General features: G+C 40.3%; 1 protein-coding gene across 6 annotated transcripts in view; it reads right to left on the bottom strand.

The window, feature by feature from the left end:
- Positions 1 to 16,257, bottom strand: part of FAM172A (family with sequence similarity 172 member A) — a 282,640-nt gene that overhangs the window by 228,430 nt on the left and 37,953 nt on the right. For all 6 annotated transcript variants that reach the window (XM_030471059.1, XM_030471057.1, XM_030471056.1 and 3 more), the window contains one exon: positions 998 to 1,063. In XM_030471059.1, the coding sequence (XP_030326919.1) occupies positions 998 to 1,063 (66 nt within the window). The remainder of the gene's footprint in view (positions 1 to 997; positions 1,064 to 16,257) is intronic.

The following is a 16,257-nucleotide window of genomic DNA, read 5'->3' as shown; positions in this document are numbered from 1 at the left end:
ATCCTCTTCTCTGTCTATACTTGGAAATCTAATGTGGGGAAATGCTTTCTCAAGTGGTCTTGGTGCATCGATATACCCCATGTGGGAGCTGCTGCTTGCCCTCCAACTGCTCCATGGAGCTCCTGGCAGAGCTCCTTCTGCCCCAACCGGAGACACTGGCACAGCCTGGGTGGGAAACCTTGAGTAGTTTGGGCAAGTTATCAAAGCATTCCCTATACAAGACTTAGGTAATGGAAACGGGAACTGTGAAACGTTACAGAACATCTGCTAAAGCAAATGACTTTTTCCTTCTTTAGCCCAAATGAGTTTTCCTCAACTGAATATGAAGGACTGGCTGAGAACAACAGTAATGCAAAAGCTTCTCAAAGACTGTAAGAATCCTGTATGACAGTGATGGAAAACGTGCACAGTGCCATCACTCCAACCTCCCCCACACTATCCAGTATAGAATATAAAAATACCTAAACATGATAGTAGTATTGCATGTATTTACAAACACTGTCATACCTGTTCTTTGGGGAATGTTTCATCACTTCCAAGAGTTGACCAGGTATTTTCACTAGAGCAGCACCTTATATTACATACACGTTGCAAGTTACTGAAAAAGTGTGTTTTAAAAAAAGACTTGGAGTAATTTACTGAAACTCCATTTGAGTTTATTCCTCTGCCTGTAAATGCACGTTTGTTGTCTACATCCTGCAATGCATCAAAACATTCACACTTTTTGAAAAGCTTATGGCTCCTTTATCAAAACCACCACATTTTGGAAATGCTGGTATCTGGTAAGGCAAGGAATGCTCAGAAATCAAACATTTGAGCAGTGAGGTGGAATCATGTCTCCATGTGCACATGGATACTGCATGTGCAGGCACTGTCCTGAGATAACGTCCTGCACAGAGCCTTGGCACACCTTGTCTTTACATAAGTGCCCAACTGCAGGGTATACTTTTTACAGACCCAAACAACGTCTTTGAAAAAAAAAAATATTTATACTTACTGGGAGAGTTACTTTCTTCAAGTGGCATTCCTTTTGCAGTAGCTCATAAACGTACTTAGTGATGATCTGGAAGGAAAAAAAAAAGAAATGTAAATAGGTATTAATATTAAACCACTTACAGTAATAACATACCCAGGCAGAAAACTTAAAGGCAACTTAGTTAAACTTCTATGCCCTTGTATATGTTTTCCCACTTATCTGAATCCTTTACTGTACAAGTAATTCTAGAATTTGGAGCTTTACACAAAAAAGTCCCTTCTGTCCCTTCGAAAAGGCTGCTTGCCAGTACAAAGAAATTGTAACTGTACCTGTGAATCCATCATGTGCTGCTGTGTGAATAATTATGTGCCTCGAAACTAAGGATTATAACCAATTAATATATACTCAGAGATACAAGAAAGGCTCTCTTTTGCAAAGAAATACTTTAAAAGTGGGTTTTTTCCATACGCAGGACTCCTGAAACCCTCTCCCCTGCAGGTTCACTTCATGAGCTACATGGAGAGCAGATCTGTAGTCACCCTCAGCACAAGCTGCCTTGCCGTTTCTATTCACCGAACAGGGGAGGGTTGGGTCAAAGGTTTCTAAATAGAAGAAAAACCCTGACTGGTGCCCTGCTATGGAGGAGTTTAAATCTCCTGTCTCCATGTAGAAATAAAATTGGAATTTTAGACCTGAAACAAAACGAATTATTTAAAAAAAAAACAAACCAACCCCCCAAAAAACCAAAAACAAAACCAAAACCAAAACACCATCCCCCCCGCCCCCCAAAAAAAATCAACCTAGTTGCCCTGAAAGACTTGTTAAATCTTAAATATAACAAAATTGTTCACACTTCAAAGGCTTGCCTAATACATGGGGAATTTTTTTCACCCTTATATATTCTAAGGAAAATGGAGATGCAGATGTAGGAACTTTCTAACTATTATTAATTTGGGAATTATGCAGAGGAACAAACTAAAGCTCTTTGTCCATATGGGGCTGTAAAAACAGTTTGCAAGTAACTGCCTGGATTTCACTGGCTACAGGAGTTAAAACAACAGAAAAAAAAAGGAAAAGTCAAATTAAAGAGGAAAAAACAAATTGCTCACTAAGAACCCCAAATGGTGCTTGCCTTCCCTTTAAAGTTTGGGGAACTACATTTAAATTTCAGACAGGACAAGATCTAAGTGCCAAAATATTAATCCAAGAATATCTGGGTGCAAACCCAGCTGGCGTTTGTACCCCTCAAGGCCACAAATACAGCCATCTGAACCCACAGCATATTAAGCCACAACAGAAATGTTGCTGTAACAAAGCTCTCAAGTGATGGCATCTTAAAAACACACTACGAACAGAGCAAGTAGGAGCCAGGGTATCGTAAACTTCAATTTTAATTTTCCAAATGCACAATTACCAAGTTTCAATGAAGTCCAAAAGTTTTCATTATGTACATGTGAGCAAACACAATATGCAAACGTTTGGAACACATTTGAACAAATTAAAGGTACTGATGAAAGCTAATTAAAAACGCTGGCACGCACCCCTCCCTTCCTTTCGCAAAACCCCCAAGTCTTTATTAGGATTATGTGAATTCTTTGCTACCCCGCTCAAATATGTTTATTGATAGAATTATGTTCAAAAAACTTTATGGTTTTAAAGAAAATCAGTCTTACTGAACATTACTATCTATGGGGAAACTGCATTTGGAAAAGGAATTCAGCTGTGAGCGATGAGTTGATTTAAGACATGTTTATCCCCAAAGCAGTATGTTAGGAACATGCATACAGTGTAATTTTACCTTCAGGGCCAAACTTTTTACAGTTCACCGAAATCAACTTCAGCGTAATGCCAACAAGTAAAGCAGTTAAGTTCCTGCAGTCTCAGATGCTGATGTTGTACAGACATTAAAATGAGTATAATGATAATATGGCCTCAAATGCAGAAATTTCATTTTTCACTTTAAATCCAGGCATCCTACCAACCATCAAAACCACTAAAATAACACTTGGAAGAGAAAAAAGTTGCTATGAAGAAAATGTATTTTAGACACCACTTGCAAAAAACCCACCTTTTTTTTGCAGCTTTGTCTTTGTATCTATTTCTTCTATACTCTCTCATTACTGTGATGTCTTCAGGGTAGAAGTAAACCTTTACTCATTTTTTCCACAGCCTGGCTCAGTGGGAGTGTGATCCTAACTTACTCTTTATGCACTACTCTAATATAACAAATAGTGATATCAGCCTTAAAAATGGGACTGTTAACCCCCTAGAGCATGCTGGTATAGCAAAGACTTAACCTAACAAATGCTTTTAGTAAGAGTAAACATGAAGAATGATCTAATAGGTTGGAGGCTTGGAGGCAGTGTGAGATGATGATCCTCAGGCAGCTCAGCACCTGGATGGTCCCCACAGCACAGAAAGACTTGAGGAAAAACTGCCATAGACTGCCATAGTATACATATATAAGACCCCAAGAGGGGTTTTTTTTTGGCAGCAAAAGATCAAGAAGTTCAGGAATCTTAGCGATGGTGGGTATGCTGTCAGCTTTAAAGGAGTGAAGGTGACACACAACATTTCCTGAAGTAGCACCAAAGCCCCAGACTTCCCAGATTTGGAAACATCATCATAATGTCCAGGTTTCCTGCACTTGGCATGGATGTGCCTGGAAAATCTAGCGAAATCCTGTCATATGTAGGAATATGGCTGCAAGTACTGAAAATGCTGCAAATCTAACATTGGGATTCTACACTTTTAATTAATTCTTGTGAATTTATGGCTGATCTGTAAATTTTGCAAAATTAACTTTTAAAAATCTCTTTAAAATACCTTTCTATAGGCATTAAAAAGACAAGGAAAAGTGGGTTATATTATTCATATAGCACTAGTTAGATTTACTATTACAAATTTATACAATTTACATAGCCACAACTTCTTTAAATGGTAGTTTTGGCTTATTTATTCTGGTATTTTATCTTTAAGATCTGAAAACTACTGTAGGATGTTGAGGAGTGTTGAGAAGTGTGACTTCTTGCATAAGAAGGTGAGTATGGCTACACTCCATGAACTCTCCTGGACTAATCATTGGTCATATGGTTGCTCATGACGGCAGGCATTTAGCAACAGAGGTTGTTCAATCCAGCCCAGTGTTAACAACTTGTTTGGAACTACCAAGCAACAAATTGCCTAGTACAAGCCATTCTCAAGGCAAATCATAACACTTGTTAGAGAATCCTGCTCACGTTACTTGTACAAACCTGGGATATTTAGGCTTTTTGATAAGACTGTGATAATTGGAGAAAAAAACCCAAACACAAACCCCTAAAATTTCATACCTCTGATGACCTACTCTAATAGCGAGGGATAAATCTTCTCCAACCACAAAAAGGTACTTAGCCTAACACTTCCACCCCAAAAAAAGGCTGTTATCAAATTGTGGGAGAGGAGAAACTTTCTTCCCAGCACAAAGTGGTCCTCTTACATATGTATACTATGGCAGAGCAGAACAGAAACTCCAGGTGGAAACATAGTTCTGGTACACATGTACGGATGTAAGGATAAATTTCTTTACTATGAGGGTGGCGCGATACTGGAACAAGTTGCCCAGGGAAGCCGTGAATATCTCATCATTGGAAGTGTCCAAGGCCAGGCGGGACGGGGCTTGGAGCAACCTGGTCTAGTGCAAGGTGACCCTGCCCATGGCAGTGGGGTGGGAACTAGATGAGTTTTAAGGTCTCTTCCAACCCAAACCATTCTATGATTCTATACACATAACTGTAGCACACATTAACCGGTGAGGCGTTGGCTTTATATGACTTCTGTTCTTTTAAGATTATATTGTTCATATAGAGGACTTTCTTCAGAACTGCTTTCAATTACTCAAAAGCATTGAAAAATTCTGTTAGCAGAGTAATTAGTGCAACCTCTGCGTTACACCACTGCTGAAGCTATGCAATCAAAAGATCAATACATGCATACCACTATGTGAAAAGAGAAATCAAAGACTAAGAGCCATTGTGACCAACATGCTTTAAAGTTACAAAGGCCCTGAAGGTACTGAATCTTAAGCATGATTATAAGTGAAGACAAATGCCAAAGAGACTCTTCAATGCACTAAGTACTGGAGTCTTTAAACAGCAAAAGTCTGGAAAAGAGGAAAACCAAAAGCATGCCCATGAAGCAAGAAGGCAACTAAAACTCCAAAATTAACTTAGTTTAAAATAATACACCCCACATTTTAAGTCTGTAAGAAGCTGAAAGAAGCCTTAAAACACATATCAAAAATGCCAAGAACCAGTCTGGCACACATGAGGAAGAGCAGAACTGCAGCTGACCCACTGGTGAACATTTTCATAACCAAGATAGACAGGTATACAGACACAGAACACAACTCAATGACTTGTTTCGTAACACCTACATCCCAATCCAGAGGAGCTGCTTCAGTACATACTGCATCAAAAACCATGCTGGGACACAGTGAAGTGCACTGAGCCTTGTTCATTGAGCCCACCCTCCCGCTGTGCTTTACAACCAAGTCCTCTGAATTCTCGTTTGTTTTTTTTTTTCCCTTAAGTGTGCTCCCTCTTTCAAAACCAACCACAGGTAAGTCTACCCACCAGCAGACTACGTATATGAACAGAACAGTAAACCCACATTGAGGGTAAAAAAAGATAAAAAGTGAACTACTTTAACTTGCAAAATGTTTTCTCCAGCGTGAATTCTCTGCTAAAAACCTATTAAAGAAATGGAACAGGCCCGTGTGATTTGTGGCCTTTTGCTTCTGAACCAGCACCTATCAGTAGTCACTGGAAACCACTATCATGCATCATATGTTCATGGATTCAGGACAGATGTGAGGAACCCTTTGGTTACTGCAAACCACAAAGTCTCTTTAAAGACAATCAAATGTCCCATATTCCTCTCTTCTCCCATATGTGCACCCCTCATGACCAAAACACCGACAACCCGTTCAAATGGTTGGTGTATGGTTAACACATGATAAAGAATGTGATATGACAACGGATGAAGTGCATGCGAGCAGTTGACATTACAGCCACTCAGGTGACAGAGGATGGATTACAAGACCTTGGAGAAAGGATAAGGGGATGCAAACTGTTAACCCATGCTGTCCACACCTTTGCCAGCTCCTATAGACTTAGCAGATTTCTGGGAAAATAAGAAACAGAGCAAATTACTGATTAGATATATTTTCTGGTGGACCAGATCTAGCTAGATGGATCGGAGACTTGCCACATTACGTTCCTCATTCACAGCTATTCAAAACACAAACAGAACCCCACCACAACCATTACTACTCTTGCTACTTTTCATTACCCCAAGTACTAAATGCAAATGCAGGCAAAACTACTCTCTCAAAGTTAACAAAGGCTACTTCCCATCAAGAGTGAGATGCGTTGGCAATGATACACTTAGTGTATAGGAAGCTTCTGCATCTGAAGATGTCGACTTGTGAAACAACACTCAAAACACCTTATCAGATCGCTTGTTTCATTAATTTTTAAAGACAGTTCTCAAAGCATATTAAGTGCAGAGGGTTAAGGAATCTAATGGCAGTAATGTTCCTTGTGGGTTTTTATTAGTCGCCATATTTTTTAGAATAATACAAATACTACATTTAAAATTTAGGAGATTGGACCTAATAAGACATAGGTGTGACGGCACCTTCCTTGCTGCATGACTTCCTGTTTTTTCATAAATCATATCACAAAAAGGATTAATAAGTTATTAGTGTCATTAGTAACTTATTATTTCTCTATTAACCTAAGTTAACCATACTTTAACCTCAGTTTTATCTCCTACATAAATATGTACTACCAAAAAAGGGGAAAATTACAATAAAAAAAAAATTAATAAAAAAGACTTGCTCAGAAACCACTGAAGTCTGACTATCTCTACCTTCTACAGTAACTTGTTCAGAAAGAATTTCCTATGCTTTGAGTTAAAGTAAACAAAACCACTAGGTTTTGTATTTTTCTCTTGAGAATGCAGAAACAGTTGAATCTTAGGTTCACTTGCCAGTTCTCACCCTGTAAGAGAACTGCACTTAAAATGTGCAACAGCTGAACATTACCTGCTCACCTAACAAATCCACATATAGGTTAAAATCAACCTCATTTGTCTTTGTGTTCCTTTTTTCCAAAGTAGCAAGTTCAACCTGACTACAAAGTACAGCATGAGATTCATTGTCACCTCTAAAATGCTTTCAACCATCAATTCGGGCTTGAGATAAGAAGTTACGATCTCTTGAATCTAACCTTCCTAAAGAAATGGATCTTTCATGGGCATAGAAAGGATACTATTTTCAAATAATTTAAGTTCAGCCTAAGAGATTAGGGCCCTCAGCACTACTAATATGTCCTAAGAGCTTCAAAGCAGTGTACACAGGTTGGAGATTTTGTCACTAATCTTAAAAATAAATAAGTATAAACCACTAGAAGCAATACCATTACAAGCAATGGATTTTCTTGTTTTATAAGATTTGTCTCCTCATTGGTAATAAGCATTTTAATGCAAAAAACCCAGGAGAAAACGAGCATGAGAAGGAAATAATCTTTACAGCACAGAGCAGTCTGCCTAGTCTTTGCAGTGTAACAGCAATAACATTCAGTAAAACAAATGCAAAATGAATTCCAACTGAGTGCCCTGCGGCAAATCTCAGGTGGCGGGAGTGACCCGAGGCTTGCTGCTGTGGCTGCCACACCATTGGTTGAATCAGCTTTATTTTGTCACTCAAGTGACAAACCTGCCAATAAGTAACTACGAGAGATGCAAAGCAACTTTCTGACACACTGCTCTTGGAGACAGACTTACCTAAGAACGGGAACAAATGAAAAAAATCCTAACAGCTGAATGGACTTTCTAAAGGCTCTGTTCATTGCAAGCTTAAAAAAAAAAAAAAAAAAAGGAAAAAAAAATCAATGACATTTTAAAAATCCACAAAAGACCTCACTTAGATCATATAGTATGGGAGAACAATTCATTAAAATGGAATTGATATTACGTCTAAGGAATTTCTTGCGTTTTCTACTGAAAGCAATTCAATTCAATCTTAACACATGGGTGTGATATTCTGGGTTCCGAGTTGACTGATCACAACTAGGATTTCAAGATCTTTTGTGAGAATTAAATGACAACAGGGATTTGTCTTGAGTGCAGCATATACTGTTGATGTGATTTGACCCAATGTTTTGTTACATGGTCTTTGCTGACACCTGTTGGTTTATATTTTGTTTTTCTTTCTTCTTTTTTTCCCTTGTTAAGAAAAGCATGCCTAATTTTAGAAATTGCTTGAAAATTATTGGGCTTTAGAAATGGCTTAATTATATAGCACATCTTATGAAAATTCTCAATTCCTTTTAAATATACATATATAACCTTATATATGTATTTGTGCTAAGCAGAGGTTTCAACCAAGCACCTTGCCCAAGAAACAATTAAACATCAGTAGAAAGCATGACCTCCTTCCCGAAGCTGAGATAAGATACAAAAGAATGAAAAGGCTGCAAAAAAACCCCTCAAAACCAAAAAAACACAAAGAAGGAAAGTAAAAAAAGCCCCAAAGATAACAGAGAAACAAACGAAAATGAGGCTTATAAACATGTTTCAATATTCCAATTCAGGAACTAAAATTTAGGATTATTATCTCTAAATTTCACATTAGAGATGGGTTACAAAAGGGAAGAAAGAGCAGTAGCAGGTTTTTTTTTCCCACCTATTACAGAAAAACTGTAGTTTAGGTGGAGAGGTGGTGCTATGCAGTTTTGAAAGGTTAAAAATCCATGCTAAACCTGAATGACATATCAGATTAACGTAGTTAAAGCACACCAGCTTTTGTAGTCACAGACAAAAAAATCAGTGATGTGTCAAGCATCTCATTTTGCCACCTTTGATTCCTCAGCAGAAATGACCAGATAAATATTCACAGATGGACTGGAGGCTTAATTTTATGTAAATCCAGAGCAGAACTCAAATATAACAGCTTCTTTCCATAGCAAGATGTCTTAACCACTTTCCCACCATGCTCCAGAACAGTAGTGGGTCAAAATAAATTGGATTTACAAAAATTTAGCTGAAAACGGCCATGGTGCCGACCATCAGCAGCATTTCCGTTTTTCTTTTCTTGGCACAAATAGTAGTTGATACTCTCAGGAACACAAATCACAAAAAATGTTTATCATTTCACTGTTAAATAACACCTGCACCTCTTTTTACTAGGTCATGCAGACCAAATAGATCGCATCATGGTCATTAACTCACCGCATACTTAAGCGGCAAACCTAGGACTCTTACTTGCTTTGAGTAACTGATGAATGCCAGCAGCTAACTTCTAAGAGAAATGGCTGGCTTTCTTTCTGCTTTTCTAGTCTATGGTTATGATACCTAGCACTCTGAAAGAAACTCTCTTTTAAGGAGAGAAAAACCTGCCCTGAAGGCACTGCCTCTTCTGGGGGTATCAAGCTGAAACTTAAGAAAACACCTTGGACATTGACAAATCTTTTTCTATTCTTTTTCCTCACTGTTTCTCAAGAAAAGATTTCCTTTTTCTGTTCCGCATGACTGAGCCCATCTAACCTAGCTTTGTGCTCTGCTGGCAGGCAAACTCAAAGAGGGAGCAAACTTCAAAACTCCAGGTATAGCAAATGCCAGAACTTTCGACCAAGAAGTAAGGAAGATTGCTTCATATGCGACAAGTAGAATCCTGACATTTTCACTCCTGTATAAAATATGGGAAACCATTTAATTTAACAATGAAATAAATTACTATATCTTCATTAAGTCAAATTTGGAAAGGTTAATTTATGCATTTTTTCCCTACTTTATTTTTAAAACAATCCTACAAGGAAGAAATAGTGTTGGTAACCGAGGGTTACAAAATAAACTTCATAGCCTATGCTACTTCGCTTATAATAAGAGAACAGTATGTAAGGATATTGTTAGTTCCTCATGAATATTTATGTTGATGATTTCCAAAAAGCATAGCAGATCCTTTCTTCCTATGAAATTATGACTGAAAAACTAACATAGCCAATCACGCAGTACGCACACGTCCAAAGACAGCACACCAGTGCAGTACTTCTCATCAAGCTATGTGGGCACAATTGTCAGTAGAAGAGGAAAACCAGCTAATAATGCAGCTCTGTACACTATAGATCACTGTGTTTTAATGAGTTTTACCTATGGACTTCATTTAAGAAGGAATCACGTCTTTTGCAGTCCAACCACCAAGATACAGTCCAATGACACATAAAATTGCTTAACGTGACAGTGATGAAGTCAGATCACAACAATTCATGATTTTATACAAACTTCAAATATTAACTTCTACTGAACACAAACATTGTGAAAGAAAAGCCTTTTATTTTTTTGGTCAAATGAGACATTTTGCAAGCTATAATGCAAGTTTGGCATTAAACCAGTGGAATACTTAGCATGTTCAACTAATTAAGCAGTTATTTCTAAAAAGCCTGTGTAGCTGTGAAACAGCCTGAAACGGAAAATACTGCATAGAAGACTGTTCAGATGTCCATTTGTAAATGCTATAAACCAGGACTGGTTCAAGCTCATGTTGGTGTTCACCAGTCTCCCAACAGAAATTTGCATGATGGGATCCTTTGCTATTTTGGAGGGGAGGGGCATGTGGAAGAAGAGCCATGTTTGATTAGACAAATGGTTTAATACAGTATTTATCTATAACAAATATATCAAGTAGGAAGTAGTAACAATTCCTACTAAACACTGACATCAAAATATTGTCTGAAGAGGAAACTTCTTCATAAGATCCAGTTTCTGTGATTTTTATAGACTCTAATAGAGAAATTGAGTAGGCAATTTTACCATCTAGATACAGATAAACAAAATGGACATCAACAACAATGAGCAGCATGCTTACATGCAATTTATACCACAGCTGCTAGCCTGCAGAATGCTGTGTGGGGTTCCGTGTTCAGTGAAAGGGTATTATAAAAGAGAAAGACACATGAAAGATTTTAAATTCATCATGTATCAGATAAAAAAAATTTAACAAAAATAACAGTCAAGAGAATAAAATGAAAAGCTGAGATTAGGAACCAGACAGATTTTTGCCTGAAAGCAACTTGTTCTATGGCAAGAGAATTTGGTACAAATATCTCTATCCCATGAGAACAGCGCAGAGAAGCTGCACTGAGGATGACCAGCCCTCCATTAAATATAAGACTGTATTTCTTGCTCTATACAACACACACCGCTGTGATTACACACTGATCAAGCAGCTTCATCTCCACTGCTACTGCCAGTCAATACTCTGGGCACACAGGTCAATGCGTGCTGCCACTTTGTTCTGCCCAAGGCCTGATCCAGACAGAAGAGGCAGGGCCAATGGCTTGATGTCCACGTGGAGATCAGTGACGAGTGGCGTCCCTCAGTATTGGAACCAGAGCTGTTCAGCATCTTTGTTGGCAACATGGACAATGCAATTGAGCACCCTCAGCAACTCTGCCACCACCACCAAGCTGTGTGGTGCAGTCGACACACTGCAGGGAAGGGATGGGACCCAGAGGGATGGGCAGGCTTGGAGAGGTGGGACTGTACAAACCTTGTGGAGTTCAACAAGGGCAAGAACAATGTCCTGCACCTGGGTTGGGGCAATCCCAAGAACAAACACAGGCTGGGCAGAGATTGGATGGAGCAGCCCTGAGGAGAAGGACTTGGGGTGCTGGGTGAGGAGAACCTCCCTGTAACCCGGCTTCAGTGTGCACTTGAGCCCAGAACCCCCCCGTGTGCTGGGCTGCACCCCCAGAGCGTGAGCAGCAGGTCGAGGGAGGGGATTCTGCCCCTCTGCTGTGCCCTGGGGAGACCCCCCCTGCAGTCCTGATCCAGCTATGGGGCAACAACACAAGAGGGACGTGGAGCGAGCCCAGAGGAGGCCACGGGGATGCTGCGAGGGCTGGAGCAGCTCTGCTCTGGAGACAGGCTGAGAGAGCTGGGCTGGTTCAGCCTGCAGAAGAGAAGGCTCCTTGAGGGGAGACCTTAGAGCAGCTCCAGTGCCTAAGGGGACTGCAAGAAACCTGGAGAAGGGCTTTGGACAAGGGCCTGTAGGGACAGGACAAGGGGAAATGGCTTTAACCTGAGAGAGGGGAAATTGAGATGAGCTCTTAGGCAGAAGTTCTTCCCTGTGAGGGTGGTGAGGTGCTGGCACAGGTTGCCCAGAGAAGCTGTGGTTGCCCCATCCCTGGCAGTGTTCAAGGCCAGGTTGGACGGGGCTTGGAGCAACCTGCTCTAGTGGAAGGTGTCCCTGCCCGTGGCGGGGGGGTTAGAACTAGATGGTCTTTAAGGTCCCTTCCAATCCAAACCATTCCATGTCAGCAAACAGGCTGACAAGAGGCGAGCTGTCTCATTACCATCTACAGTTTGCCTATAATCATCATATAATCAAGACTAAGTCATAAGCTGGGATAACCTTTTGGCCAATGTTCACAAGGTCGCTCTGATCTGGCTGAGGTCCTGTGCACTTAAACACACACAGCAGCAGGTCCTGCTGCACTGATCACCCAGGCTTGGGAAGCTGCTCTTGTAGACTGCTACTCCATCTAGGAGAAGGAAAGTTTGCAGAAGGCAAGCAGCTGCTGCAGAGGCAGCACCCGCAGCAACCCATGGGCTACAGCACAGCACAGGCAGACACCAGCCTACAGCTTGCCATGGGAGTCCCATTCCTAATTGATGGCAGAGACCAAGCCTTTTCTTGAGTTAATGAAATGGAAGCTTTGGGTTTATTCAACAGCAAAATACTTCCACTGATACTGGAAACAATTACTGCTGCTCCTTTTGATAGTCAGCCAAATAATCTGGTTTTGGCTGGGTTGAGAGGAAATGAATATTGTGGCTTCTCCCACTATTTGTGCTGCTGGCTAATGTGCCTTATTTTCCCAACACAATATTCCTAAAATTACGAGTTGTAATGAAGGGTCAAGAACATACGCATTCCTGAACATTGGAAATCAGCCCAAAATGATGTTACTACAATCTAAGTTAGGACACTTTCTCCTACTGAATATAGCCTGTCAAAAACCAGCAGGACGAAGAAGGTGATCCTGCCCCTCTACTCTGCTCTTGTGAGACCTCACCTGGAGTACTGCGTACAGTTCTGGTGTCCTCCACATAAAAAGGACATGGAGCTGCTGGAGCTAGTCCAGAGGAGGGCCACGAGGATGAGAAGAGGGCTGAAGCACCTCCCGTATGAAGACAGGCTGAGAGAGTTGGGGCTGTTCAGCCTGGAGAAGAGAAGGCTGCGTGGAGACCTCATAGCAGCCTTCCAGTATCTGAAGGGGGTCTATAAGGATGCTGGGGAGCGACTCTTCCTTAGGGACTGTAATGATAGGACAAGGGGTAATGGCTTAAAACTTAAACAGGGGAAGTTTAGACTAGATGTAAGGAAGAAGTTCTTTACAGTGAGGGTGGTGAAGCACTGGAATGGATTGCCCAGGGAGGTTGTGGATGCTCCATCCCTGGCGGTGTTCAAGGCCAGGTTGGACAGAGCCTTGGACCACGTGGTTTAGGGCAAGGTGTCCCTGCCCATGGCAGGGGGGTTGGAACTAGATGATCTTAAGGTCCTTTCCAACCCTTACGATTCTATGATTCTAAAATTATGAAACAGTACTAAAAACGTGCATCAACCTTCACTTCCCAGTTGTATTCACCTTAAGAGTTACTTAATTTCCGTTCACTTTACCCATATCTCTAGGGATACAGGCTATTTTTATGTAAATGATTATTAGTAGGTCATTTAATACTGCAGCCAAATGAATTCTGCTTTCTAATGTATCTGACAATATCCTCAATTGGTTTCCTGTGGAGGTGGAAAGGTAAGGCTGAGAAACTTGAAAACACAAGACAATAGCAAGCTTTTTGCCAAAGATTCTAACCTTCTAAGAGACAGTGGAAGAAAAGATACTTCTAAATTCTTAGGCGGGCTGCGAATTGAAATCAGATTTTTCTTACAAAAAGATCAACAAGCACTATTTTACAGAATTACTTTGGAATTATCCAATCATACTGTATCCGTATGAAGAAAAATTTGTTCCAGAAGGAAATATTAATAATATATTATATTACTTGGCAGTTTTAACTTACTGATGTAGAACTGATCAAACCTGAAGCCATGTACTGCAACTCAGTATGTACTTTGATCACTTCTACAAGATGATTTCAACATATCCACTGTGAAAATGAACTACTTCTACCTACAACTATACGTATCTGGAAATATTTTTGCACACCAGACATCACTGTGACCTGAATTATCTTGATATCTGCAAGAACAGATCAGACCTCTCACTTTCTGATTAATCCTTATATGGTCCCTAAGTAGCATCCAATGCTCTCTGACATTACCAAAATACTCCAGTAAGAAGAGGTGCGACACCATAAACTGAAGAGCAGATTGAAACCCACGACAGAAAGCTCTGTTCCTGGCTGACTGCTATGGGTACAACCTCATGTTATCAAATAAGCTGTTTCCTTTCCTATTATAAACTGATCTCAAGACACATGCTCTCTTACAGTGCACTTCTGCCAAACACAATGGAGTTGACTAGAGGTATATATGCTACCAGGCTTTGAGCAAGGGAGTTGATGGTAGAGTCCCCAGAGGTGCAACCAAAATTATTCTGCAATTCTAAGACAATAACCGGTACCACTCGTAAACATTCCCAAGACATCAATACCACTTTATGCTGGTTTCAGCTGGGACAGACCTAATTTCCTCATAGCAGCTTGTATGGACTATGTTTTGGATCTGTGATGAAAACAGTGTTGCTAACATGATTTAGTTGGGATGTTTTAGTTATTACTTCACAGTGCTCACACAGAGTCAAGACTGTTTCTGCTTCTCACCATGTCCCACCACCAAGCATGCTAAGGATGCACAAGGAGCTGGCAGAGGACACAACCAGGACTGCTGACCCCACTTGACCCAAGGGATATCCCATGACTATACGGTATCATGCTCAGCATATAAAAAGCTAGGGAAAGGAAGGGAAGAGGGTATGTTCAGACTTATCTTCCAATACAGTGTTTGTCTTCCCAAGTCACCGCTGTGTGTGATGGAGCCTTGCTTTCTTGGTGGCTAAACGCTTGCAGGTATAAAGGCATAAAAGACTTCAAAGTAATAGTCTTGAAGTCTAGAATGCATAATTAGGTGGGATGAGTGTGCCTCCCCTCCACAGATGAACCAAGTAGGTTTCTTCACTCCTCTCAAAGATCTCTCTCATAAGAGACATCACGACGTAATGTAAAAAAAGACATCACCCCTTTTTACAATGGGTTTAGCCACAAGGTAAATTCTTGTAGCCCTTTGCTGGGTCAGTAAGAGTTATGCCTGCATGGATCTCTAGAACAGAAAAATATTGTCCTCAGCCACTACTATACTACTGCATGCCAGCATGAGATTCAGAAGTACAAATGTGTGTGGATGACAACACATATGGTCAATCTTGCCTATACATATGAGAGAGACTTGCTTCAGTCCTTCTGCACTTGATCCAGGTAGATAGCACGTGTGATATTTACTGTGTTTATACTTCAGTAATGCATATGGCAGTTATCGGTGATTTGGCTGGTAGAAACCCCCAAAAGGTGAATTGACTATGCTGACTGCTGTAATTCTTCACACATTGACCACATGGAATGACAAACCATCGTGGCACTAGAAAAGTATTCATGACTTCTGCTGTATCTTGGCCGCTTACTTCAATGGTATTCTGCCATTCACATTTTTTACACATGTTGACTTTGAGGGTGGTTGCTTTCTCAGAAATAACTTTTGTACACATACGTATATGAATTTTGCATCTCTCTGAGTGTTGGGTATGCCGGGTACACTATTTTCCACTGAACAGTTTGATTTCTGTGAGCAGCAGAAAGGGTATCCTTCTGCAAAAAAATACCGAATCTCTCCCTCCATGAAAGATCTATGAAGTTTTAAGCTGAAGAAAAACCACGAAGAACTTGATCAACTATCAACATTGTGTCCTGACATCTTTGACCTTCATTCTACCTCAACAAAAGCAATTTCTATCCTAGACTTTCATCGTTTCTCTTTCACTGACATCTATTTTAGCATTATTCCCCACTTCCACTGCTACCTGCAGTTTCATACAGGTTTTTCACTAGTACACAGAACATTTGTTTTAAAACTTAGAAGTTAAAAGCCTCGGTAAGTCAGCAGTAACAGAAATGTCCACTGCAAAAACTTGATGTGCATTTCCACAGTATCAAGTAAAGCAGCA

This window comes from Strigops habroptila, chromosome Z, assembly GCF_004027225.2.
Source record: "Strigops habroptila isolate Jane chromosome Z, bStrHab1.2.pri, whole genome shotgun sequence".
In the NCBI taxonomy this organism is placed as follows: Eukaryota; Metazoa; Chordata; class Aves; order Psittaciformes; family Psittacidae; genus Strigops; species Strigops habroptila.
The sequence above is the reverse complement of the archived record's forward strand: the minus strand, read 5'-3'. Positions and strand labels throughout refer to the sequence as shown.